Source organism: Alternaria novae-zelandiae, assembly GCF_023758075.1.
Source record: "Alternaria novae-zelandiae strain BMP 2774 chromosome Unknown scaffold_15, whole genome shotgun sequence".
In the NCBI taxonomy this organism is placed as follows: domain Eukaryota; kingdom Fungi; phylum Ascomycota; class Dothideomycetes; order Pleosporales; family Pleosporaceae; genus Alternaria; species Alternaria novae-zelandiae.
This window is the reverse complement of record NW_026056975.1, coordinates 160039-186746: the sequence shown is the minus strand read 5'-3', so window position 1 is coordinate 186746 and position 26708 is coordinate 160039. Positions and strand designations below refer to the sequence as shown.

Genomic DNA, 26708 nt, shown 5'->3' with positions numbered 1-26708 from the left:
AGGTGCCTAAGGACACCGCACCGTTGCTCAAAGCCCCACCTCGGACGCCGTGGCACAACTTCGGGTGTTTGGTGTAGCATCGGATAACCTCAAAAGCTCAACAGCGTCAAAAGAAAGCTTCCTCTTGATTTTTGCATGTCCATTGACTCCCAGTACGCCAACAACCCGGCTCCAACATGGCTACCGAAAAACTACAGACATACTCGCAGAAGCCCCGCGTTTTCATCTTGTCAGACATCTCAAATGAACCGGATGATGCCGAATCGCTGTGTCGATACTTGCTTTACTCCAATGAGTTTGAGACGGAGGGTCTTGTAGCTTGCACAAGCACTTGGATGAAGAACAAAGTGCACCCGGAAGACATGGGGAAGATTATCAACGCATATGCCGATGCTGTCGACAACTTGAACAAGCATGTGCACCCGAACTGGCAGTATCCAACGGCACAACATATGCGTGGGTTGATTCGCAAGGGCGCCGAGGTAAGCTTCATTCGCTAGACGCAGCACGTCACGTGGGTAGCGCTGACGGTACCCAGACTTACGGCATGTCAGCTGTTGGCACAGACACTCCACTGTCTCCAGGCGGACAGCTGCTATACGATCGAATCGTCGCACCATCCACCCAGCCGTTATGGATTCTTTGCTGGGGCGGAACAAATACACTCGCCTCAGCACTGCTCAAAGTAGACGACGACTTCGAACCTGAAGACTCCAAGCGCTTGCTGTCACGTCTACGCGTTTACGCAATATCCGACCAAGATGATACAGGTGCATGGATTCGCAACAACTTCCCCGACGTATTCTACATTGCTTCCATTCACGGCTGGAATCAGTATGGTCTGGCAGCATGGACCGGCATTTCCGGCGACAAGTACTACGGCTTCGATGAAGGTGGCCCAGATTTCACCAAGATGGAGAAGAGTTGGATCAAGGAGAACATTCAGATCGGGCCACTCGGAAAGGCGTACCCTGACTATCTCTACATCCCGGAAGGAGATACCCCGACATTCCTCTACCTCATCCAGAACGGTCTTGGTGTACCTGACTGCCCCAACTATGGATCATGGGGAGGTCGCTACGGGCGAACTGATATTAGCACTGAAGGCCTGAACAGCAACCACTACAGCGATGTAGTAGACAGGGTCAAAGTTGGCGACAGGACGTATACATCCAACCACGCGACCATCTGGCGCTGGCGCGACGCTTTCCAGAACGACTTTGCCGCGCGCATCAAGTGGAGCATGGAGCCTGATTTCGCAAAAGCAAACCACCACCCCGTCATCAACATCAGCGGCTTCAAAGGCTTAGCGCCCGTCCAAATCACCGCTGAGGCCGGATCAAAAGTCGCGCTCGACGCGTCCGCTACATACGACCCGGATGGCGGAAAGCTTACATTCAAGTGGTGGCATTATCGAGAACCCACAGCGACGCAGTGGTTGGTTTATAGCGAGGTTGCGCAACTTGTGATCAAGAAGCTGGACGATGAAGGCAGGAAGGTCGAGGTAAGGCTTCCGCCTCCGGAAAAATGCGCGGTCGAGTTCCTGAGTAAGAAGCCGGTTGCTCAAGGTCAATTGCTTCATCTCATACTTGAAGTCACGGATGATGGTACGCCGTCACTAACAAGCTACCGGAGAGTGTTGATTCAGGCGACGAACAAGGAGCTGAAGGGAGGTGCAAAGAGTGCTGGTTCTGTTGGCGATGGGATCAAAAAAGTGTAGCATCTCTTTAGGAGCAAAATAGTGGTATGCTTGATCGAATCGATTATAGCCAATCAAAAAGTACATCTTGTCCTGTGGCGAAACTCGTGGAAGGGTGAATTTGGGTGGGTGACATGTACGACACCGCAGCACGCGTCAAACTACTGAAGGCTGAACCAACAGCGTGGGTGTGTGAGTCGCTCTCAAAAACGCGGCGCGTTCATAGCGTACTGCAGACAGGAATTTGGTAGATGAAAGACCCTGGCGCCGGGCCGCTGACGTCATGACACACTGGCGCAGCGACTTACAACCACCAGTGACAGCCATCGGTCTTGTTACTGAAGGGTTGCGCCGAACGCAGAAGGGATAACCCTACATGCTGTAGAAACTACGTCTCGCGTTCCTGTGGTCAAAACAGGTTGTCGGCTGGCCACACACGTGTAACCACGGCGATCTCGTCGATCGTGCATGACGTAGCGTATTCGCACTTGAGCTGTCATACTAGCGTTGACCCGTCAAACCAGCCTCCTGTCTAGACCTCTCAATAACATTGTCGGAATTGCATCAGGAGTAAATACCACCAAAACAAACACATCAGAAATCGAAACCGAAGCCTGCGAATTCATCGAACCAAAACATGGGAGAAGTTCACGTTGGCGGCGGGCAGTGCAACGTCCCCGAACATGAGATTAAACAAAATGCCGGTGTCTCGGCGAGTATGGCGCTCCAGGCGGGACAGAAAGCGTGGGAGCTGAGGCAAGCTGCGCATGGAGCGGGCGACGCGAAAGCAAGAGAAGAGATCCTAGCGAAGGCGATTAACAAAGAGATTGAAGCAGAGTCATTCGGAAAGGCAGCAAAGTACACGCAGTCGGGCGCTTTCCAAGGACTGGCCGCTGGTGCCGGATTGGGAGTGCAGCCAGGTGTTACTATTGGAAAGCTGACCGGCGCGCTCGTTGGTGGCACGGTATCTACAGTGACTGGGCTGCTAGGAGGAGGTATTGGATCGGTTTACGGTGCCATGAACGGCCCAATGTGGGACTTAGGACAGATGGCAAGTCAAGGTGTTCAGGGTGTCGTTGGTGACTTCCTCCCAGATGTCAAATCGACGCCATCGCAAAAGAAGGCCCTGGAGAAGATGGTTATGCAAACCAAGGACACGCAAGCACCGTCTAAAGAAGAGCTGGAACAGATGAAGAATGACGCACCGGATATGATGCCGCAGACTTGGTCCCAGTCCGCGAAAGATATGACTGCTTGGAGACCGAGTATGCCGTCGGCAGTGAAGAGCGCAGGGGCTGGAATCGCGGGAATGGGAGCTGCGATGAACCCTTGGGGAGGTGGAGGCCAACAGCAGCAACAGCAAGGCCCATCACAACCCAAGCAACAACCTCAAAAGCAAGCCCAACAAGCACCGAGTCAACCCAAACAGCAGTCTAAGCCCCAGCCTCAGAAGACCTCTCAGTCGAAACCATCGCAGCCGAAAACAAACGGGACGCAACCACCAAAGCGAGAAAAGCCCCAGTCCAACGGACCAGCGAAAGAACAACCCAAACCCCGATCCCAGCGCCCACCAACGACCCGCGGCCCCGCAAACCCCCAATCGTCAAATCAATCCACCCCGCCCTCCCAACAAAAGCAGACACCAAGCACACAACAAACATCTACCAAGTCCTCATCACAGAAATCTCCATCCACGGCGAACAAATCAGCGAATGGTTCTGCGCAGCCAAAAAGGGTGTCCTTTAGTGATAATAAAGAGAATAACGCGCCGGCTGCTGCGGAGAAGCCGAAGAGGAAACCGAGAAAATTGGGGCAGCAGGCTGGTGCTGGTGCTGGCAGTGGGGGAGGCGGTGGCGGGAATGGGGGTGCGGCGAAGAAGGCGCCGAGGAAGTTGGAGTCTAGGAAGCCTGCTGCGGCTGCGTAGATGATGGATGCTGGGGAGGAAGACGCGGAGGGGGGTGATGTGCCGGACTGAAAGTAATGTGGGTATAACGGATATATGGGGGTCTTGAGCGTTCTGCATGCTTCTTGGATGTCTGACCTGTTAAATACATGATATTAAGTTCAGCCCTTGTGTAGGTGTAATCTGATAGACTTCTTCAAGCGTACAAGCAGCCTTCGACCGGCTTCTGAACTGCTTTGTCGCTGAAGGAACAATGTCCAACTTGATCCTTGGTACCCTCGATTGTGACGCCCCATTGCAAAGGACGTTCGACGACATCGTCCAAATCTTCAACCTCTCTACCACCCGTATGCTTTACATGACACGCCGCACTGATGACCGCAGTATTCGTGCATCCGAGTGGCATACCCGTCGGGTATCTGCAAAGGCCGGCGATAGCCAGACAGACCACGACCATAAGACACCCCATAACAATTGCCGCGATGAGCGCTGAGTCTGAGAACCCTAGACTAGTCACCGAACAATTTTCACATGACAAATCTAGGCCCCGAAATGTCGTCACCAGTACACCATCTTTGTAGACAGCAATCCGTACCATAAACAGTGTTTGAGAGATGAACCAGTGCAGCAAAATGCTGGAGATAATGAGGGGTAGGCTGTACCTGAAGGGCAGGGAGAGGAAGTATGTAGAGCGTTGAGTAGACGTGGGTTCGGAAACGCGGAGTGCGGCTCGTTTGTGTGCGTATCTTGCCCATTCGCGGTTCGCTAGCATTGCTGTGAAGACGCCGTTGTAGCTGTAATACAGCAACGATGCGATGGCTTGGGGCGTGTTGGCGAGAAGAACGTAGGGCATCACAGATTTGACACCGGGATATGGATCAAGGATGAATCCTAATGCCGCCACGAGTTAGCTCTCTGCATCAGGAGACAACAGGTTGATGTAGTAAGTTCTGAGTATCTCTTCTGAGGTGAACTAACCAGAATCGACGTTTCCGAAGCCATTCCACTGGCAGATTTCCCAAACACCGTCGTCATTCCTGCAATTCTTGGAGCGACCGCCAGCGAGGCTGTACATGTATATAGCGGAAACGATTGCCGATGAGTATCTGCAGTGTGTCAGATATATTGTTTCATAAAAGTATTATATGAGCGTGGTCTTACGAAGCGACCAAAAAGAGCCAGCGCTTGCCGCTGATGGCGCTGTACCAACGGACGTGTCTACCGGGTTGATATCGCTGGATTCGTTGCGCTTCCGATATCTTCCACGTCTGGTTTATGCTGCGATTAGTCATCAAGCAGAACCCTTTGGTCGTAGTGTCTGGTATTCGGATGAATGTGTCGATAGCGTCGCCCACTGTGACGATGGTTTCGTAATTCATCCACTTAAGCACCACAAACATGAGCGCCAAGTGCAACACATTGCACGCAATGACAATGTAAATAATGCTCTGACTGAGCTGTACTTGGCACCGCTCAGGTGAGATCTCACTCAAGCAATCTGTGGGACATGACTGAGATCAATAAGGTGACACACAGGCTCGGATACCTAGGTAAACTTACACGAGACCTCGCTAAGAAAGCTTTTATCGAACGTGAGTATTCCAGGGCTCACATAGAACTCTACGAGCGAGCCGGTGTCGTTGGAATCGCTTGATGAGTCTTTCGGTATAATGGCGAAGCAATTGCCGACCTTTAACAAGGTCGTCTGGTACCGGTGAAAGCACTCGGTAGCAGAGATATTCTCAAAGCGAGACGCATTCAAATATTGCTCGCCCAGAAGTGTGTCCTGTAAGGCTTGAAAGTGGGAACTGTATCCCTGGTTTCCGCCCTCGAGCTTCCACCCTCCCCTCGTGGTGAGGAAAGCTTCGTGTGCAAACACAAAGTCGATGTCGTTCGTTGCTGTTGTCTGGAATATGACCGAGTTGTACCTTTCTTCATTTAGCAAGTCTGCTCTACAATTCCAAAGCGGCACTAGGGGAGGCTAGGATTCGTGACGCACTCTGCAATATACATGCCTTTAAATGTCAACAACTGTGCAGTTTCTAAGACAATGTAGACTCTTGCTGTAAAACTTTTTTCGTAGAATGCGACACGAGTTCTAGCCCTCTGTTATGGCGGAATGTACTCACAGAAAATGCAGAGGTATGCTACTTATAGCAAGCGATAGCCAGACAACCTGCCTTCTCTTACTGATATTTGGTAGGTTTCTTAGGCTGAGAACTCCCACATGCAGCCACTTGCCTTTTCCGTGGGCTTCGTTAATTTCGTCTCTCGTAGGTGCCCCAAGTTGTTGTAAACAATAACTGGATGCACCCAACAAGGCGCTGCTTAGTACATTAATGAGGAGTTGAAGACCCGTTGTTAAACGCGATGCAAAAGCACATTTTCCTGTGTAGATCGTAGCAATCCCGTCTTGTGGGTTACCGGCTGCAGCAGCCACTATGGCGCATATGGTGTTGAAAAGAAGGACTAGTGATGAGCCGATAATGGCAAAAACGAACCCACCACGCCAGCCGCTGAATCTGGCACGCCGCTTATAGGATAATGAAAGTCTGAAAGTAAGGGAAGATAAGAGAGTATTCGGAGAGTAGTACATCTTAAATTTTGGTACTACCTCATGTTAGGCCATTGCTGAATGGCCGTGGACTATTATGTATCTATTGCTTGACTCGCGCATGCATGCATCGCCTCCAACGCAGCCCTTATGGACCAAATATGGAACAAGCCGAGGGAAGATCGTACATTTGGAAGTAAGCATTTGCTGCATTGAGGATCCAGATTATTGCGCGCGAATCCTTCGTGGGGGCCAGGTTTAGAGCTGCTCATCGAATTAATCTGTACTTGGTGAGGACAGGATTCGTAATTGGTGGCGCAGGACATTGTCTTATCGCAGCACGGGCTCATGACGTCAGACCTGAAGACTCGGGAGTCCTCCACCGAGCCCAATACTTTCAACGAAAACCATTATTGCTGCATTTCTGGGATGAAGTTGACGTTGCGCAAACCGTACCTCTGGGTTCGGTACAATGAACACTGCCCGATCGCGAATTAACCAGCCAATAGATTGTTTCGCAGGAGCAGCACACGTCAGCTGCTAGGTAAGTTCCGCACGTATCAATGCCGCGAGGCTGCTCACCAGAAGACTTTGCCACATGCAAGGCGCCAGGGGAAACCTTCCGATAGTCGAAGGAAGTTGGCTTGTTGGAAGAGTGTATGAATTCCGTGTCGGCAGGTTTAACCGAATCCATCGGCAATGCAGCCTTCCCTCGCCGTGCAAGTGCGAAGTTTTGATCTCCCATCGCTCCTTCCTGGCACCAACAGCAGCATATGATTGTGGCGTACTTTGGTTGATGAGATGAGATTTCACTGAGATCCATGGTTGCGATACACTGAAGCCAACCTGGGAAGGCTTACATTCGACACGTGATTCCCTTGCCGTTTCTGCCTGCGCGTTCCTCTATGCGAGTACTTATTCGCTGCGCCTTCCGGATTAATTTACGGTGCAGCGTAACGATAACCCCCACCCTCAACCCGCGCAATCACCATGAATCTTCCTCATCTCCTCTCGTCCTCGCTAGCGCCAGTGCAGGAGACTCTCATTTCGTACCTCGGCCCGAAGGAGTTCTCGACATTGATTGAAGTATCGACAGGCGTTCGTACTGCGCTCATCAGCGGGCTTCCTTCATGCTACCAGAACATTGAGACAAAACTCAAAACCTTCTTCCAGGATCCCAAGGCGTTCAGACAAGTTCAAGCCAACACCGGCGCGATCATTGGCGGTGACTTTGCCCGCAAGTTCATTGCTAACGAGCTGCAAACTCCCGTGCAAGAACTATACATATATAATAGTACTCAGAGGTTAAGCCCTTGGACCTCCGTGCCCCGATATTCGACTTCCTGGAGCAAGAACGGTGGATCGCTGATGAGTACAACAAGGCGGGCTTGACCATATTCCGAAAGCCGCAGGCCGAGTATGATGGGTTGACCGTCTGTGTCTTGGATTCGAGGGATTCTCCTCTATGCAAATTGCTCCACGCGGCTTCATCTACCGCGACATTAAACTTTATCACTTGGAACAGGGCATACTCTTTGTTCCCGCAGACTACCTTTATCGACAAGCAGTGTTACGTATTGCAGAACCTGCCTGCGGATAAGACCGCGGGTATGGTAAAGCGACATGGTGATTACCTTCGGGGTCTGACATGCGACGGTATCCAGACTCGATTTCTGCATTGGGAAGATAAGTATACGAACCTTGTTACTCGTCCCCGCCGCGTCGGCGATAAGTATACGTACACGATTGGACTTGACCCTACAGGTATCGATTGCAGCACATTAGCGATACCGCAGACTGTCGTGGAGTTATCTACCTTTAAAATCAAGCTCTGGCATTGGAGAAACAGCAATGGTGGACGTGGGCCGATCACAAGTTATGTTATGAGTGCAATTGGCGTGGATAGCGCTGTCCTCAAACAGTCCTATGTAGTCCTGCATGAAGACGAAAAAGATCAATGGGAGCCCGACCAACCGGCACCATCTAGGCTCTTTAAGAAGACGATCCATCTTGTATGCCAGATCGGTGGCTTGACGATATTGGAGCTTGCAAAACTGCCAGAGAGCGACCGCCCCATCGAGTACAACAACATTATGAACCAGAGGTCTCGCGAGGTGTTCGGGTGGAAAGGCACCAAGGTACCAGAGACGTGGTCATACTACGACGACGACTTTATGAAGCAGCTGGGGAGGCTGTGGAGGGAGCACGAACGCGACGAGATGGAGAAGGGCGATGATCGGACTAGCCAGTAATGAGAGCGACTGGAGGCGAAGCCGGAGCAAGTCGGCGTTTCGTCGGACGAGAGCGAGGATATAGCGGTTCGTTGGATACAGGTTAGTCGCGCGTGTGGATGAGGTATGTTTACAATAAAATGGCGTCAGTGCGAGTTAAAGTACTCGTAGACAACTTGTGGTATAATGTCAGTCATCCAGCTGAATTAGCGTCATAAATAGCGGTGGCCAGCGTGAGGCGGAAGAACAATTGGCGTTCTGAACCCAAGCCTTCCATATCTGTTTGTATGATCGTTCGCAGTTGCCTGAAGGTTGCAGACTTCGACTTGATGATGAGTTGCCGTGCTGATGATCGTGCGTACTGGCCGATGCGGGGTTCTTTGTGGCAAAGCGCGTGGATGAACCTGAAATCGGAGGTTGTCGTATGATCATCCCAACTATGCGCAACCATACGGGGTGTAGATGGGATGAATTGGATGGCGACGCGGTGACGCGATGTGAGGTGCTGAAGTGAGGAGTCGCTTCCGTAAAGAGGAGAATGTTGTCAGCCAAGCCGCTAATGTCCGGATGCGGTTGTGACGCGTTCAGTCGCGCCGTCGACGCGTCGGAACTTCATCGGCAACACGCCGCTCTCTACCACCAATGCATTCGCACCGCCCTTCGCTATCACGCACTGCATACGCAGGGCGCTCTAGGTACCTCAAGGATGCTTATCGCGCTTCTCAATTACTGTCTTGAGAGTTCCCAATTCACTGTCAACGAACTACTGATCGACAGCAACCAATGAAGGACCCATTGACAATGCCGCCTTTTGTGAAACTTGCGCATTAGTGCTATCACGGTTCCAATGGGTGACAGAAGCTCTTGCAGAACAATTAAGCTATTTTTTTTACATACTTTGCGACAGTATTGAAGTCTTATCCTGGAACACTCGTATCTATCGCTTGAATCGTCTCCAGCCGACGTTGGTATCAGTTTTGTACTTGCAGTCATCATAGTCTCACAGCGTACAAGACTTTTCCCATGGATTCTCTCGGCAGGAAGCAAACATGCAAGCACATAGCCCTCGAGTCAACTGTGCTATCGCGATGCTTCAAGTAGCAAACTTGCGAAGATGATGAGATTCACTCAGCGGAAGCGCCTCGACAGGTTAAAAGCATGTGTGAGATTTTCCTTTCCACCCATCACCAGCTTACAACCTTCCAAGCTCTTAACCAGTCACTCTTTTCAACTCGACCGATCGGAATCCGGGTGATACTCGCAACCTCTCCTCAACACGTCGACCCTGTTCACCGAAGGCATTATGTCTCAAGACCACTACCAGAGCGATAACAATTCATTCGACGATAGCCTCTACCTTGGCATTGGCGGTCTAGACATACCATTGCTCCATGAAGCTCAATTCCAGACAACTATGGATAACGAGGGCGCAATGCTGTCTGCCAATGGCGACCCTGTGTATTTTGCTCAACCTGGCATTCAAGATTATGGCATAGGGAACTATCAGCCGAATGATGTTCCTCTATCTGCACTTGACGATGGTCAGTATCAAAATGGCTTCAATGGCTACAGCCAACCGATGCTCGAGCAGTCTTCACCCCAGCATTATGCAGGCACCCCACCTCCTCGTTATTTATCCATAGAGCCTGTCAGTGCTACGAATACGCCAACACATTTGGTGGACGTACACTCGCCATTCGACCCCTGTTACAGTTACATGACACCCAGCCCATCGGCACCCTCTCCAGCTACTGCAATAGCTCTAGTTCAACCCAAGTTTTTTGGACTTTCGTTTCGGAATCTGGCAGAAGCGAAGGATAGCATGCTTAACCGCTATATCGAAAACGACTGGGTGCCGCCTGCCAATGACAGCACTATTCCGACTACTGACGAAGACCGAGCTGGACACGTCGCTGAGCTACTAGCAGCAATGAAAGACACTTCTGCCTGCCCGGACAACCAAGACAAGGACCGATTTGCGAAACGATTGACTCCAGGTGCCAAAAAGGCGATTTATGAAGACCAGATGGAGAAGGTGTGCTGGCAGCTAGTTGACACCGCTGAGAAACTACATTTCTTCGGCCCGAAATCGTTCTCCATCTACGACACGACGCCACTGCAGACGATGTACAAATCCCGCAACCTTACTTTTGGTGAGCGTATAAATAGTCTCTGTGAGCTCTTACGGCTTTCCAAGGGTCGCTGCTTCTCGCTGCTCAAGGGTGAGAATCTTGAAACTACTGTGGGTGCGGCTCCCGATAAAATTACGGGCACAATCCTGAACAATGAACAGAATGGAAATCGCCAGAAGTATATCGCAGAAGGTCGAACGAGGGTGAAAGAGAAGAAGGCTACGACGTCACCGGAAGATCAAGCCTCAGTCACGGACGGTGATAAGGAACTCGAGTCAGGTGTCGCAATGAGCCTGCCTTCGAACGACCTTGAGGAAGAGTTGGATCTAAATGTCGCGACGAGCCTGCAATCATCGGGGCCTCTGCCACCTGCCAATGTTCAAACGAGTATCATCGGCGACGTCCAATCGAACAATACTCAGACTGTCTCTCAGTACGCGGGCGACAATGGCGGGCAGTACGAGAACAACCAGCATGTCACTGGGAACTCTTACCATCATGGCCCTCAACCTGTCTTCCATCACGCTCTGCCCTCGCCTGGGATGCTATCACCGAGCATGCGTTCGTCGAACATGGTTTCACCAAACATGCTTTCGCCATCCGCCTCGTATGCCCCGAGTCCAACGCCATCGATGCACGGAATCTATTCCCCAAGCACGCAGCCATCACCGGTGACACCTTGCACGCCGTCGCCGTCTTATATGCCGCACATGACCCAAGGCTATTCGCACGCTCCATACCAACACCGGTTTGCTATTCCCAGACCCAATCGAGGATTTAAACGCAGTGCCGAAGACGCGCAGCTGGGCATGGGTCCATATGCACCCGTTCAGCGCCCACGCTTTGATGATCAACAGACCTACTGGCAATGAACCCGGGCCTATTGTGGAAGAGGATGATGCTGTAGGATACTGGTGTAGTTGTAGCTGGTTCGTATGAACCTAGTCCTCGTATCGAGAGGCTCGGCGTTAGATGGGATAATGAATGTACATCAGACGCAGCCGAAGTAATTCCTCTCTGCCCCGAAAGTGTGAAATAGCCATGCCCTTGTCGTCCGCCAATTTCATCAAGAGCCCTCAGCCGCGCGCGGCTTTGCACTTCTGTCGAGCCAGTCCCTTATTACATGCGGAAGGTTCCCGTCCTCATCCCCTAGAGCTGGTAAGAGGTCTTCTTTTGCTCTGCTTTCATCTAGCAGCAAGCTCATGTCGAGCTTCTCCGTTTTATTAGTCTCCATGAACTGCTCCCTTAGTTTAATTGACCACCAAACTGTTCATTATATTAGCTTATAAATGCAATAATGTATGGAAAGACGAGTCACTCACGCACTGTCTGGACGAAGCAATCTTCCCATTTGTCTTTGACCCTCACAGACGCCGGGATCGGATCTGGCGGGCAGATCCAGTCAAAGAAGTGTTCCGTCTCAGGTGTGTCCTCGAGACTCATAGTGTATTTGTACCACCAATCGTCTTCTTTTGTTACCTCCCACCCAAACGCCTGTCGGCAAGCGTCCCCAATGCTTTTCTTGCTCGCCCAGGCGTCAATCTTCCTGCCATCCCAGACAACACATTTGATCCTCCACATATCCTTCACTAGCGCAATATCCGGACGGAGCTTGGCCATCTCGACCGCCTCGCGCGTTTGTTTTGTGGGCCGGCAGCTTTTGACGGCTTTTTCCAACTTTCCAAAGGCAGCTTGTTGTTCTGGGGTGAGAGTCTTCTCAGACTCTGCAGATAATGGCATTCTGATTAAGATGCAAAGCGTGCACCTTGGGCATGGAGGGTTCAGTAGTGTCAAATTGTTCTTTGAAATGTTATAGACGTGGGAAAGATCGAAGGACCGCCGATTTATACTCCAAAAGTGTGAGCCATCGTTCAACATGACTGGAATGCCTCTGTTTGCTGTGAGTCGTACTATCCAGCAAATAGCCACTAGCTGAGAGAGCTGTGTTCACCATATGGAAGTCAATGTCGTTCTTGAAGTACTCAAAGACCAGTGGATGTGTCATCGTAGAGTTGACTGTTGCGACACGGTACGTGAGCGCGGAGCGACCGAAGAGGCGCGTGTGACGTGAAAATCTATGAGCGGGTAGACGTCGCGTAAGCTGCAAGCCCATACTTGAGGACCTTGAATGGCTGGTATAAATCCAGGTGCGATGTAGGGCGGCGCAATCTGTCAAGACGTGACACCAACACCCAACGATGGTCGCTTAGAAGCCAATGCGCTTATCAGCGATGACTACTTCAGCTCATACGTAGAGTCGATAGGAGTCAAAATGTATGTTCGTGTAGGACCAAGGAGCTGTAGCGTACGCATGGGCACCCGTGATGATAATAAGCTTTAGGAAGCTGAGTACGTAAGCGCCGAAGGACTGGTAGTGCCCGCCTTGTATGCAAAATGAACCAAATCGGCAACCATGCTCTACAGATAATGGATATCCAAGCCACTAGAAGGAAAAAGGAGACTGGACGCTGCAGTAATTGCAACCGGATCTTGCGAGCAGTCTTTTAATTGTCATTTTAGTTGCATTGGACTACATGGCAATAGAGTTGAAACCACGTGTACTCAACGACCTGATTCCTTTCATCCACAAGCCACGAGTAACGGTTTGTACTGTTTGCTGCGCCATCGAGTACGCTAGCTCTCGGGACCATTTTCAGCGCTGAGTCGGATCCAGTCCTTCACGGCATCCGTGAGTCCCACAGCTGCATGGACCATACGTTTCAACAACTCATCAGCTGTAGCCCTGGGCAAGAGTGGACCATCTGTGTTGAGAGCCATGTCTTTATTGTGTTCTGCAAATGGCCTCCTCAGCTCCATTGCCCACCAAACTATGTATGATATGAGTAAGGATATCCAAGCTATTACCATAATGGTCAACTTACGCCCTTTCTGAATGTAGCATTCGCTCCATTTCCGTAAGACATCGTATTCTAAGTCTGTCCACGCGTACCTGGCAGCTGTCTGGTCTGGGGGATCGATCCATTTCAGTGGGTCTGAATCTCCGACGCTTTTGGTGTACTTGTATGTCCATTGCGACACCTTTTTGACATTCCAGCCAAAGACATTCTTGCATTCATCTGCGACGGTTTCCCTGCTAGTGTGGCCGACATGCTTTTTTCCATCCCACAGGTAACATTCAACCCTCCAGAGCACTTTGACCAGTGCTATGGTGGGATAACGTCTGGCCTGGTCTTGCGCTGTACTTAGTGACTCAGCCTCAAGCAGCCGATCCCAAGCAAGCTTTTGCTGCTGCTTTTCGGATAAAGAGTCTGGGTCGTCGGACATCTCGAATCGATCGTAACGGGTAGGTCTCGGATGGAGTAGCTTGATTGACGCAGACTTCCCTTCTTGTAGGACTGCAAGAGAAGAGGGCATTGAATATTCACCGAGCCATCTTTATACTTAGAATGAACATGAGCCATGGCAAGGTGACTACCCTGAGTGTGTGTCATCGATGAGTCGCAACCCTCGGATGCGAAAGTGAACCGCGCGAGCTGTCGAAAGGTAGCACCAGAGGCAAGGCGTTAGTCACTCAGGACTCAGTGCACTCATCAGTAGCGACTGTACGAGCGCACATACAGGGTTCGTGGAAGTCAGCAATCTGGATCGTGGACGAGGTGGCGACCGTTGCATGGTCTTCCGTGTGCGTAGGGTGCTGGGTAGCCTTCTAGCAAAGCGCGCCATGAAGCAGCATCGGAGTGCTACTCCTCGTGAAGCTTTCTGTGGTCTCATCCGCATCTTCACTCTTCTTTCCCGACATCGCCTCTAGCCCACTCGGGTCCCTGCCCTTCTTCCTGGTCTTTCGCCAACTTCTTCTCAAGCTCCAGCCTCGCCTTCTCGCCAAACTTCTTTTCCCACTCCTTGTCTCGCTCTTTCTGCGGCGCGGCAAACTGCGTACTCAGACCACCTCGACTCTTGACTTGCATCTTCTTCTCCGCAGCCTCATTCTGCTTCAACTGCTCTTCCGCGCTCTGAATCCTGCGCTTGAGGCTGATCTCAAACATGTCTCTTCCTTTGTGCCTCCCCTTGAGCCCGTTGTCGTCCTTGTCGAAGTACACTGCCCAGCGCAGCCCTTCCTTGCCCCACGGTGTGTCCGGGTCTTCGTCGGCGCCATCCCATTCGTCGATAGCCATGAAACCCTCCCAGCCTTCGAACGTGAGGTGCGTCTCGTCTTCGGTCCAGTCCCAGACGCCGACATGGTGCATGATGCTGCCGGTGCGATTCGAGTAGCGTAGCTCGTACGTCTTCTTGTCGCAATAAACCCAGTTCAGCATGGGCGGGTCGTCGCTGATTGTAGTAACGAGCCCTCTTTCCGGCGGACTCCTGTCTTCATCTGGATATGCAATGTAAAAGCCTGCAAATGGATGCAGAGGCTCTCTTCCTTCCCCATCCGCCCCATCCGGCCACATGGGCTTGTTGTCCTCATCCCTCGGCACGACCCAGACTTTATCGTGGCGCACGACGAGGATGCCATTGTCGATTTCTTCTTTTGCGATCGGATCGGGGTCGTCGCAGGCTACGAGGCAGTTGAATTTCCACATGCGCGACTCGTTGGCGGCTTCTTCGTTCTGCTTCTTTTGGTGCTCGACACCTTGCGCGACGCCCGTGACGACGGGGATGGCGACGACGCAGCCGCCGAGGAAGATGCTCAGGGGGAGCGCCATTTCGAATTATACGGTCGAGGGGTAACAATCGGGTTTAGAGCGGTGGCATCGTGGAAGGTCGGAAGGCTGCTGTCTGGCGTGCTTCAGTCGACGGTGGGATGCGAAATCGCGTTGCGTCATGATCGACAGGGAGCCTTCCCCGATAGAGACTAGTAATCTACCCGTCGCTGCCACGGTGCATCCAAACTCACGGAACGAGACCTTGTCTCCATGTAACCTCCACGGTCAGCGCCGAATTGTGTTTTTCGTTCCCAGACCAAATCGCGGTTTTGGTGTCTACGTAGTGTACGCGCGCTGCACGAGCCCGCGATGACTGACCACAGCTTACGGTTAACTTCAAATGCAGAGAAGACCACACGCTCGTCGCTTGTTGACAGAAAGAGATCGCACACATCGAGAACTATGGTGCGAATAATTGTTGTGAGATGGCCATTCGCTAGAATTGTAAACGACACAGTTCTAGTTGGTTGCCCGGGCCCACTCTCGTCCAGCCGACCAGAGTTCAGGATGGATAGTCGCGTAGAGTCAGAGGTACCTATCGTACCATGGAGTAAGCTGTAGATTCTGGTAGGTTTGCTACCCATATAAAATACTCTTTTGCTCTCATTCAAACTTCATCTTGTCATCTCATCTCATCAACATCTTGTCCAACAAAATGTTTTTTCACCTCTTAGCAAACGTCGCCGACGCAATGTGCATGCATCCAGACCACCTGGGCGAAGATTCCACTACGCAATACATACCGTCATCGTATTTGGCTTTAAAACATCGCAAAGAATCCAAGAAGCCTGTTCGAACCGGCCGTCCTCTCCGGTCGAGTGTCCCCAAAATTCTCTGCCGAGCGAGAAGCCCGTCGCCATGCCCATTCACCCACCAGCCACTAGCGCGAGAATTGGAGCAGTTTCCGGCATATAAAGAACATTATGGTGACTGGGAAGAGTGGAAGCGGAACAATGACCAGGTCACAGTCAATGACCATGACATCAACCACTGCATTCGACACTGCGAGCATCACGTATGCCGCACCATTACCGACAGAGACAGGAAGCGCAATATTGAGCCCAAAGTATGCAGATGTTGCAGGCAACTTCCCATCCTCGAAAATACCAGTTCCAGACAAGAAAGGATATCGCGTCTTCGACTCCAAGATATCCTGACAGCCCAAAGAGCATACGAGATGACCGGTCATAACGAGACGATTACCCTGAAATTGGAGTCCGCCACCGCCTTAGTCAAAAAGATGAGAAGCATGGGATATCTCGATATTACAAAATATCTCCGCGGATCCAAGCACTTCACAAGGAGCACCACACTTTACCCCGCTCAATACCTCGCCGCCACCCGCGCAGCCAACATCCTCATCTCCAAACTGCTCAATTATCTATCAATCACGCTATCGCCCCTCGAGAACCAAAGCCGCACTCTCACCATCGCGGATCTAGTGAAAGAGATGACGGAAGTCATGCGTTTGGATATCTTCTGGTGGGTGTCTGAATGGTGTTTCCGCAACCAGGTGGAACGAAGTGATAATGCCGCGGAGAGAGCATGGAAGTTGAAAGGGTGCTTTGGCCTGGCGAGAAGGACTTGGATCAAGGGGACAATGAGTAGGGGAGTTGAGGTGCTGTTTGAGAGGATGGAGGGGATTGTAGAGATGGTTGTTGCGGTATTGTTGTGGTGGGATGGAGAGATGAGGACGGAGAGAATGAAGAAGACCTGGTGGGAGTTTGAGAGCTGTGGGAGTGAGGAAAGCAGCGAGAGTGGAGAGAGTAGCGACAGCGAGGAGAGCTGCGATTTTACCTGGGATTAGTGTACTTGATGTCTCGTACGCCTGATCAGTATCGTCACAAGCAATCAAAGAGTGAAAGCTTCCGTGTGTATCCACCGCCATCCATCCATGATTTAGCCACCCAGAACACAGCGCTCAGTACACACTTCATATGCGCACAACGTCCCTTCTCAGACAACCAAAACCATCTCAACCAAAACCATTGTATTTCACTCCCTCTCTCGAGCAAACATCCATCAAGCACCCTTTCACCCACAATCATGAAGTTCACAGACACGGACTTCCTATCCACATCTCCACCCCCACCTCCACCTCCACGCTCACACCTCCGCATCAAAATCCCCTCTTACAGCCTCCGCCTCCCCGTCGCACCTCCATCCCCCCTCTTCGCCGGAATAAACGAAGACACAAACACCCACCGCTTCCCCGCCTTCCAAGACGTCCTCAACATCCGCAAGAGCGTGCCGCCACCAGCACCACACTGTACATTACACTGTAACCACGGAGTCTGTGTGAAGCAGATGATAGAGGGGTTTGGTAGCCCGCTATGTCAGTGCGTTTTAGAGGAAGAAGAGGAGTGGAGTGTGGAGTGGTACCGGCCTGCTATGGAGCTTGAAGAACTGGATTTAATGTCCATTGCTCAGAACACCGAGAAGTTTAGTCCGGCGCAGGAGATTGATATTCACATCGAGGACGCGATGAGGGTAGTCTCGTATCTGGAACCGCGCGCTTTGGCTCGTGCGATGGACAACGGGTTTCTGAGACGCGCTATGCTGGCTGATTTTGGCCAGGATGAAGAGGCTACGACAAGGGATGCGGTTCATCGGTTCTTCTATTTGATGAGAGTTTACTTCGATCGTACTGTTCATTCGCCGGGCCACCGCGTTGTGAGCATCGAACAGCTCCGTTGCGAGTTAGACGTCTATGTTTGGACGCTGCTGGTTGAGTGGGTCATGAAGTATTGCGACCGGGAGACGCGGCGATTGGTGCTGAAGCATGACGGCCCGGAGTGCATTTTGGACGCCACGTTTGGTGCTCCTGCGGCAGTGCTGGAGCTGTGGTATGAGTGTGTTGAAAATATTGTTGGGGTACTGATATGGAGGGATGAAGAGGTTAGGTGGCGGAGACTTGAAGGTGTGATTGGGTTTTGTGTTGTGTTAATCATGTTCTTCTTATTAGTCAGTATTTTGCTTTGGGGAGGCTTGGTGTCGCATATCTGATGGCGGTAAGGCTGAGTCAAAGAGGAGAGTTCTTGGTATCAGCACTTAGTTGTGAGGGTTCTACACCAAACCGCACTCTGGAGGCTGATACGATTGCGGCGTATCATCACATTCATTTCAAATACATGAGCTCATCTTTCCACGTACTCAGCATGGGGCAAATCGCTATCTGCATGTGCATATGCTGAAACGAGTAGGCCTTCATCAGCCCAACAAAATGCAAAGACGCAGCAATCACCACAGCGATGTGGAAGATCTGGTGCGATGAGAGCCACATATCAAATCCGCCTTGTTTCCAACACTCTGGGAATTGCGTCTGTCTTCTGTTAGTCCAGCTATCGTTGAGCGTTGTAAGGCACGACTACATACCATAAAGGGAACCAGGCTAGCCAGGCAGACGAAGCCGCAAGCCAACCCCCATCGTAAGCCTGCCATTTCGTCCATTCGTTCCCAACCATACAATTGAATACCCCTCCACAGCGGAAAAATACCAGCGGCGGCAAAAGCGACGAAAAGCGGAACTACAAGGGTCTGTGCCCAAGACTTGGAAGCCAGAGGCGAAGCAAAGAAGAGCAGCATGATAGCGCCAAAAGCCGTGAACTATATTCCATGTAAGCAGCTTCCAACCCACGTCGTAGCACCAAATCAGCTTACAATAAGCATGTAGGTGCGCATGAGCTCTACCTCGCAGGTGAACGTGTAGTATAGCGTCGCAATCAAACTGCCCCAGATAAGACACGTGATGCCCGCAAAATCCAACTGCTTGCCAGCCGTCGCCACAGATTCTGAATGGTCGAGGACGATGTGGTACGTGACGGAGAACAACATGCACAATACCACACCGCCGAGGAATGCAGAAAATGCCAATAAATCACCGTTGCGTGGGGAGGGGAACCACTGTTTTGGGCCGCCTAGTTGCGGTAGGTTGTAGGTGGTGAGAAGCAAAACAGTGACTAAGAAGAGTAGGTGGGTGTAGATGTTTCCGGTCTCATTATGGAGGTATGTGAGGCTTTTGATGGATTGGCGGTATGAATTGCGGGCGGAACAGTATTTGGTGACGATGTATTGGTTTTCTTGGCGCCATCCTGGCAATTGTCCGTAGTTGACGAGCGGATTCTTGATGGAAGGATCGTGCTTTTGCCCTGCAGCGGTATTTTCTGGTCCTGATGACATCTTCTCGTTTTGATCGCGCATGTTGTTCTTGGGGATAGTAATCTGGGCGATGTACTGCTGCAACTTCGAGCAGTCGTGGCTATAATAACTGATATAACCCACATCTTCTCACAGATGACGTCTGCCACGATTCTGCTAAAACAGGTACAATAATTGGCGTCGCCTTGGCTAAACATTGACAACTCCTTGGAGTGTACTCCGGAGTAATGGTAGCACGCTTCGACTCGAAGTAGCCGGCTGCTCGGCAGCCTTGGGTTTGCTTAGCTCAATGTTCGACTGGTAGACTACCATTAGGCCAAATCTGGGGATGCAGTTTGCTTGGCGCACGGTTAGGCCTCTGGAAACCGTTGGGCGGGAATCCGTAGCGTTGCCGAAACTCCGTCGTTCCAAGACTCCGGAAGTCTAGAACCTCATTCTCGACGTATTGACTGATCTTTGGATGGAGGACTGTGTGCTTGCTGGACCCCGAAACCGACTTTCATCTGGTTGAGTTGTGAGGATACGTCTCCATGTGATGTTGCCACGCCACCAAGTCCAAAGGTATCAGTGCCTTGCCGAGTTTGTATTGCTATACTCTGTCGAATAAGCGTGCCCCCAGAGCTTTGATCTGTTCGCTTTCGCGTTGCTCAATCGTCTGCCCCGCTGCATTTCGAATGTCAGAAACATTGGCTAAATGCCAGGTAGTGTAATTGGAAGTGCCTAGGTACCAAATCCTGGACGATACGAGGCGCAGAAACAATATTCGTATTATCTCGGTGACTACAGATTAGAATGTGCCACGACGGAGAGTCGCAAGTCCATCCAGACGCCGCCGACTCCGATCTTGACCCCACTTCATGATCGAAGGCGAGCTAGCCTAGAACCGCATCCTGCACTTCTCTCTGATCTTCGAACGAAGAACCATGTAATTGCTAAAGCCCGTAACCTCCAAACATTAGTCCCCTAAATGCTTCGTTATATCTTACTTCGCTTTCCTGGATCTTGCGAACTACTTCTTCTTCCGTTTCCGAAGACCAAAGCAAAGCCTCTCTTGATGGCTCTATAGGTGCAACCATGAAGCTGTCTATGTATTCATCGCGATACTCCATTTTGTTCCACTCATCTGTCAAGACGTCACGGTCTGACCGGTTCGAAAGCAACGCCGCGCGACTATAGTGCCCGTGTAAGTCTGCCGCTTGTACCATGGTATGTTTGTCTAGCAGTATGACAAATCTTGGGGTTGCAGTCGATCGGGCCCAATGCATTCTCTTCATGGCGAATTGGTATAATTCAGCCGGTTCATGGAATTTGAGACCTGTCTGCACTTTGACGACTTCCGCATTCCAGTGTTCCAGAAGAGAGCCAGTTTGTTTGTGAAGTGTTTCGAGAAGCTGGACAAGACGAATGCCTTCGATGTCGTGGATGCGCTCGAGAAGTCTCAGGGTGGGTTCCTCTTGTGCCTGTACCGCGTAAACACCGATAGTCTGACAAGGTGGTTGTGTGGCAAATGTTGAGCCCAGGCATCGGCGAAGACCTAAGACGTCTACATCCGGGCCTAATAGCAGGTTTGCTGTGGGTGCATTCGTTCTAAGGGAGACCTCATACCTGCCTCGCTGCATCTGGAACCGCTCTCCGAAGATATCGGCGACGCAGGGTGCGAGTTGGAATTGGGTGAAGTCCAGCCATTGCGGTACCGGTAAGCTGGTATTATCGTACTGTATGCCATACGGAGATGGCATTGCCGGGGCCCAGAAATGCGCATATTGGGCATGAAGAAGATCTATAGTCTTCACCGTCAATGCTATAGCCTGGGATAGGCGGGCAGGTGCATATAGTAGTCCGAAGCCTGGACCATCAAGCCCGCAGACCTTTTCTGCAAAGTTCTCGAGTTCTTCGAAGCTGGGCTGTAACCACGCTGGGGTCTTTCCAGAAATCTGAGCGTCGCCATATTCTACAGGATCGTACAGGCGGCGGTTGTGGTTGTCAGATTGGAAAATGTGTTCGATAGTGCCGTGCCACGAGCTTGACACCCTCCAAGCACTCAATTGACTGTAGACGTCCAACCGACAGAGAACGTTCTCACGCAGTTCAGCGATCCCAAAGGCGCGTCTCGCTGCTGGTTGCGCGACTGCTGCACTGATTTGCGCGGTAGGCGAAGATGATTCTGCCTGAGCCGCAGTCGAATCATTTGCAACGTAAGAAAATTCCGCCTTTCGTCGATTAGTGAAGGCGATTATCTTGTCCTTCCATGACTGTATCTTCCGCATCTTGTGGGGCTGCCATCTTTTGTTGCCTTGCAGGCGCAGATTTTCATATGTACGACTCCATCGAACAAAGTGGGCTCGCTCCTCAGGCGTGATGTTTGAGATGTCGTCTTCGGTAATCCATTCGAGGATGAGCTCTTCATCCGATCGTGTGCCCGATGGAAGTTCGAGAGCTGCGTCTCTCATCATCTTGGTGTGGTGGTGATGATGATGATGGTGGCTATGGATTATTGTACGGGCGTTGCAGATATCTCTTCAGCGGTGCTGATGTATAATGTTGCAGCCTGGAGTGGGGCAATAAAGCCAGATCATCGTTTGCGCGACGCATGCCTGGGTACCACTAATATATGAACCGCATTTGGTAAATAGAGTGTGCGCCTTTGACTCAGACTGCTGTCTGGTACTGGTTCGGGCTGGTCATTGAGATTTTGCTTTGGTATACGGTATGATTGCGACCGCATTTGGTAGATGGCGATACAGCGACAGTTGATCCATGGCTACGACATCCCGAATAGTGTTAGTTGGCTGTATGTGGATTTAGGATGGAGCGCGGTTTCGGCGTCGGCGGGTGGAAGAGAGGTGCAGAAGGCGCTTGGACGATGCGATGACATAATCTCGCGTAACCCGCACTAGATCTAATCTAGATTTGCACGTGTTTTGCTGGTCTCGCAGCAGCCGAGGCTACGGCGAGTGGTGTGATACTTTGCATTGAAGTGCATCGATTCTCCAAACATTAATCACTAAGCACATAGACTTTACTGTGTCCACTTTTACTTCTAATTGGGGTGACGCAGCAGTAGTAGCAATTTCTACAGTCTATAGCAAGAAAAAAACGAATTGAAGGCATGCCGTGCTATATGCTCCACAAAGAATCATCAGCAGAAGTATCGGGTATCCACTCCGCCCAACACTCACTGCTGGTGTCGACATATTGCTCTGCGATATCCAAAGTCTTCCATTCGTTTCCCAACATCCTCATACCCATCAGCAACGGCCGTTGGCTCACATGCTTGGAGAGATTGGGATTTTCATCCATGTCGTGATGATCGAGCGTGAGTATAAAGTGCGGACGGGCACCGGCTGTGAATGCACGCCGTCTTGGGTATGATAGCTGCAGTACGCTTGGAGGCAGGGTGGCCAAGTTCTCTCGCATACGCTCGACTTGGTCCCTCCAATCCAATAGTACGGTCGCCGCATGTGCGTTTAGTATACTTGTTAGATGGGATAGACGTATTCCGTCCTTGTTGTAAATGCGGGCCACTAGCTTATTAATGTGTGCAGTCCCCTCCAGCCACTGATCACTCGGAGTGTAAATGCCGATGCAACTACACGGTGGGTCGGTGACAAAGTGCGATCCTATATGGGAGTACAAGGGTCCAAGTGGGAACTTGAGCGGATGAAGGAGGCCTTCAGTGGGAGCATTGGTATTTAAGTAAATGTGACAGCGACCGCGATGTGTCTCGAATCCGCCAGTGTATAGGCGCTCCAGACATGGATGCAACGTGAACTGCGTAAAGTCCAGCCACTGCGGCTGCGGTTTGAAGTCGTTGTCTGGGGCGTGGTTAATGTCCCAAGCCACGCGATATGCGTAGCGCACGAGTTCTGCGACGGATGGCTTGAGCATATGCGATTGAGTAAGCCGAGCGGGTGCGTACGTCCATATGTTCCATCCGTTTGTATCCAGGAGAATCGAACACATTGCGTGGACCTTTTCTTCGAAAGCAAGTAGCTCTTCGGGGGTTACATGAAGGTTGTCATTGTTAGTCGAACACACATCGGAGTATTCGACCGGGTTCTGATGCGGTGTATCTTCGAAGGGGTCCTGGAGAATGCGCTTCACAGTCGCTCGCCATAGCGTACAGACTTGGCCGGCGTGCAGTTGGGTCTGAAGGTCCGCGCTGTATAAGATCTGCTCGACCAGTTCCGCTATGTTCAAAACGCGGTGAACAGCGGATGCAGTCAACGATGGATTTAGATCATGCTCACTACTTGAATCTGAAGTTGAAGGCGACGGTCCTGAAGCAACTGGGTATCTGGCAAGCTGTGCATCAAGTAGAGCAACAAGGGAATCCTTCCAAGCGTGCCAGCTACGCAAAGACGTGAGATTGATGTTTCGAGCTGCCGCGTCCAAAAAAAGGCTACGCCTTTCTCTCAAAGTAGGGCCAGATGACGCGCAGTACTCGGGGCCCTCAAAATAGGCCGCCGCGTCAAGCAATCGGGCTCGTAGTTCCAGAGGAATGGCCGATGGAGTAATTAGTGAAGAAATGGCCAATGGATTGAATGGGGTTCGTAGTTCCAGGGGAGTGGTCAATGAAGCCTCGATGCCAAACCATTTAAGCAAAAGATTGCTTTCCGTAGCAGCATCGCTTGCCTGCGGGGAGAGGGTGGTGTCTGCCATTCTAGGATTGAGCTAGAGGGTGATGTCAGGTTGTCGGTGGGTCGCACGGCGCTACCTCGGTCACACGCTGACTAATTCACTAGCCGGAGCTCGAACAAAACTCTCCGCGCCGCCGCCACCCTCTCTTCTTTTCCATATAGAAAGTTGCACCCACGAAATTTGACCTCACTCTTTGTTCCTCTACAAGATTGAAGTTGACATAAGCTGGGGAGAACATACATCTTTGCCCCCAAGAACTGCCTGCCCCTACCGAATGGGCTGTCGGTCCCGTGGCTCCGAGACATTCCATTAAGAAATTTTCATCATTGCGACGTCTCCCTTCCCCTCGAACGATACCGACACGTATACGCACGAGTGACACGATGGATGCATAAGCGCGACCAAGGCGGTAGACGTGATCGCTTTGGAAGCGCTGTACAATAAGATGGCCCGTAAGACCAAGGCGATTGACCATATGGTCAATCGCATGAGCAAAGTGCGGCTGGTGGACGAGCGCGCTGCCCCGCCGCCCGATGCTCAAGACGATGCGCAGGAAGATGACAAGAAGGCTGTGAAGCGCCAACCCTTCCGATTCTTCGATCTGCCATCTGAGCTGCGGCTGCGCATCTACGAAGAGCTTTTAGTCTTCCCCAAGACCATCGACCTCGACCCTACGAACTACCGCACCGTCGCCCCCGCCCTCCGCCTCTTCCTCGTCGACCATCGCATGCACGATGAAGCGTCGCGCGTCTTCTACGGTCGCAATACCTTCCGCGTGTTCCCCATTCACGGCCGCTACATAAACCGCAAGCACCCGCTACTTGCATGGTTGCCTCGCAAATACCGCGCGCTCCTCACGCGCTTAGAGCTGCGACTGGGGCCGGGCTTCACGAAACCGCCGAAATGCTGGGTCGTGGATAGCCGACTCGGTCTGGCAGCGGTGAAGAAGGTGTACAAACTCAAAATCTTTGTAGAGATTGATCCGGCATCGAACGAGGTCTTTGAGGGCTGGCGCGTGGGGAACAACTTCTATACTGAGTACTGCGTCGGGCTGCTGAGAGGCTTGCTCGCGCAGGTGCCGTCGATTGACGACGTGGAGTTTGACGCATATCCAAGCGTGTCCAAAGACAGCCCGCTGCTGAAGGGCTTGGTAGAAGAGACCAAGCTCAATCAGAAGCGCGTTGCTTGGGGCCCTGAGAGGGGCTGGGACAAGATTGTAGAGGTTGACTTGGCCAGCGTGTTGCAAAAGATGGGGCTTGGAGCTCAATGAAATGAGTCTGTCCCGTAGCATCCGTCGCTCGTGCTGTCATGCTATGCGCTGCACACTTCGCGTCACTTATGTATATTCATGTATCATTCTTTGGTTCTTGATTCTCCTACCCAAGGTTACTTGTCCAGTTTGCTCTTTCCCTTTCTAGTCGCTGTAACAATGTTGGGGAATGGGGTGTGGCGTTCCGCCGTGCCTGCCCAAATGGGTGTGAGAACTCGGCCCCGCTCTCAGCCTGTCTACAACACCCGTTCTGGTCCCGTAACCTCGTCGGTCCCCACAAAATCTCTATGCTGATCACACAAAACAGCCTCGCCTCTGTCGGAGCACAATGCAGGAAGGACCTGGCAAAGATCAAAATGCAGACTACGGACCAGCGTCACACACCGCGCATATCCCTCACACGACCATGTCTGCGCCCGCCCACGCCGTAACGGACGGCACTTACGTATACGCACTTTCCGACCAGAGCGATTTCGATCAGTCCTCGCAGAAGCCGCCTCCTTCCTGACACCAATAATACGGCGCGACTTGACAAGGAAACCGACACGGGTGTTCGGTCCTCGCATTCGCTTGGTTTACCAACGCATCCTCTTCACATACAAAGAGAATGTTTGTAATATGAACGTCACATTCAACTCTCATCACGTAGACTCTTCCGACTTCACTGCGCGCACGGATGTTGTCATATCCGCTGCCGTATATATCGGGGCGTGTCCTAGACTTCGACTCTACTCCACTAGACCTCGCGCTTTTTCTGTCAGAGCTACTACTCCTTCATATCGCCAACAACTACCAGAATTTTACGTAGTCGAAGACATGAGCGCGACAAACGACGATTCCGTTTCCGCGATACCTGGCCAAACCATGTCGATGCAGTCACACCCCATCAACCCAGAGGCACCGTCTCTCTTGACAACAATACCAGGCGAAGTCCGCAATGCTATCTTCGAGGCTCTATTCGAGTTAGGCCACCCCATTACAATCTCCCGCGATCGTTATGCGTACGGCGACTCCTCATGTTACCAGTCGGGAGACGTACGTGGCATCGCGCTACTTCGAACATGCCGTCAAATCCACGAGGAAGTTATTGGTATTCTCTACAGTCGGAATATCTTCTGTGTAAGTCTGGCGGACGATCCCTACATTACTGATCCAATTCCATGGGCAATGGCCTGGCTCGACGATATTGGGATACAGTCTTCCTCTGTTCGACATCTTCAAACTCACATCTACAACGTATTCCACGGTCGAGATGATGTCATCAATATATCACCTATACTACATCGAGTATGGGAGCCTGGTCATGCGGCTTTGAAGGTTGAACTTCTCCCTAGATGGTATCCGGAATCGGACCCACCAGGTGACGATCTTAACAGAACAGCCGAGATAAACGCTGTCTCATGTAACAGGCAGATGGCTACAATCATTGATGATCCGTCAGGAATGATCAAAAGGT

General features: G+C 51.5%; 7 protein-coding genes across 7 annotated transcripts; 5 read left to right on the top strand and 2 right to left on the bottom strand.

The window, feature by feature from the left end:
* Positions 1–176: 176 nt before the first annotated feature.
* On the top strand, positions 177–1720 carry J4E88_007232 (uncharacterized protein; the record flags this gene model as incomplete). The annotated part of the gene is made up of 2 exons (XM_049400853.1): positions 177–482; positions 539–1720. The coding sequence occupies 2 exons, from the start codon at positions 177–179 to the stop codon at positions 1718–1720; spliced, it is 1488 nt and encodes a 495-aa protein (XP_049253165.1).
* Positions 1721–2397: 677 nt separating this feature from the next.
* On the top strand, positions 2398–3623 carry J4E88_007231 (uncharacterized protein; the record flags this gene model as incomplete). The annotated part of the gene is made up of 2 exons (XM_049400852.1): positions 2398–2403; positions 2430–3623. 2 exons carry the CDS (start codon positions 2398–2400, stop codon positions 3621–3623), a joined length of 1200 nt encoding a protein of 399 aa, XP_049253164.1.
* Positions 3624–7146: 3523 nt separating this feature from the next.
* On the top strand, positions 7147–8408 carry J4E88_007230 (uncharacterized protein; the record flags this gene model as incomplete). Its single annotated transcript, XM_049400851.1, has 2 exons — positions 7147–7425; positions 7452–8408. 2 exons carry the CDS (start codon positions 7147–7149, stop codon positions 8406–8408), a joined length of 1236 nt encoding a protein of 411 aa, XP_049253163.1.
* Positions 8409–9925: 1517 nt separating this feature from the next.
* J4E88_007229 (uncharacterized protein) lies at positions 9926–11194 on the top strand (the record flags this gene model as incomplete). The annotated part of the gene is made up of 3 exons (XM_049400850.1): positions 9926–9932; positions 10154–10976; positions 11182–11194. The coding sequence occupies 3 exons, from the start codon at positions 9926–9928 to the stop codon at positions 11192–11194; spliced, it is 843 nt and encodes a 280-aa protein (XP_049253162.1).
* A 3065-nt stretch (positions 11195–14259) lies between these two features.
* On the bottom strand, positions 14260–15183 carry J4E88_007228 (uncharacterized protein; the record flags this gene model as incomplete). Its single annotated transcript, XM_049400849.1, has 1 exon — positions 14260–15183. The coding sequence occupies one exon, from the start codon at positions 15181–15183 to the stop codon at positions 14260–14262; it is 924 nt and encodes a 307-aa protein (XP_049253161.1).
* Positions 15184–18834: 3651 nt separating this feature from the next.
* Positions 18835–21794, bottom strand: J4E88_007227 (uncharacterized protein; the record flags this gene model as incomplete). The annotated part of the gene is made up of 2 exons (XM_049400848.1): positions 18835–19419; positions 20328–21794. The coding sequence occupies 2 exons, from the start codon at positions 21792–21794 to the stop codon at positions 18835–18837; spliced, it is 2052 nt and encodes a 683-aa protein (XP_049253160.1).
* A 2633-nt stretch (positions 21795–24427) lies between these two features.
* Positions 24428–25252, top strand: J4E88_007226 (uncharacterized protein; the record flags this gene model as incomplete). Its single annotated transcript, XM_049400847.1, has 1 exon — positions 24428–25252. One exon carries the CDS (start codon positions 24428–24430, stop codon positions 25250–25252), a length of 825 nt encoding a protein of 274 aa, XP_049253159.1.
* Positions 25253–26708: the final 1456 nt, after the last annotated feature.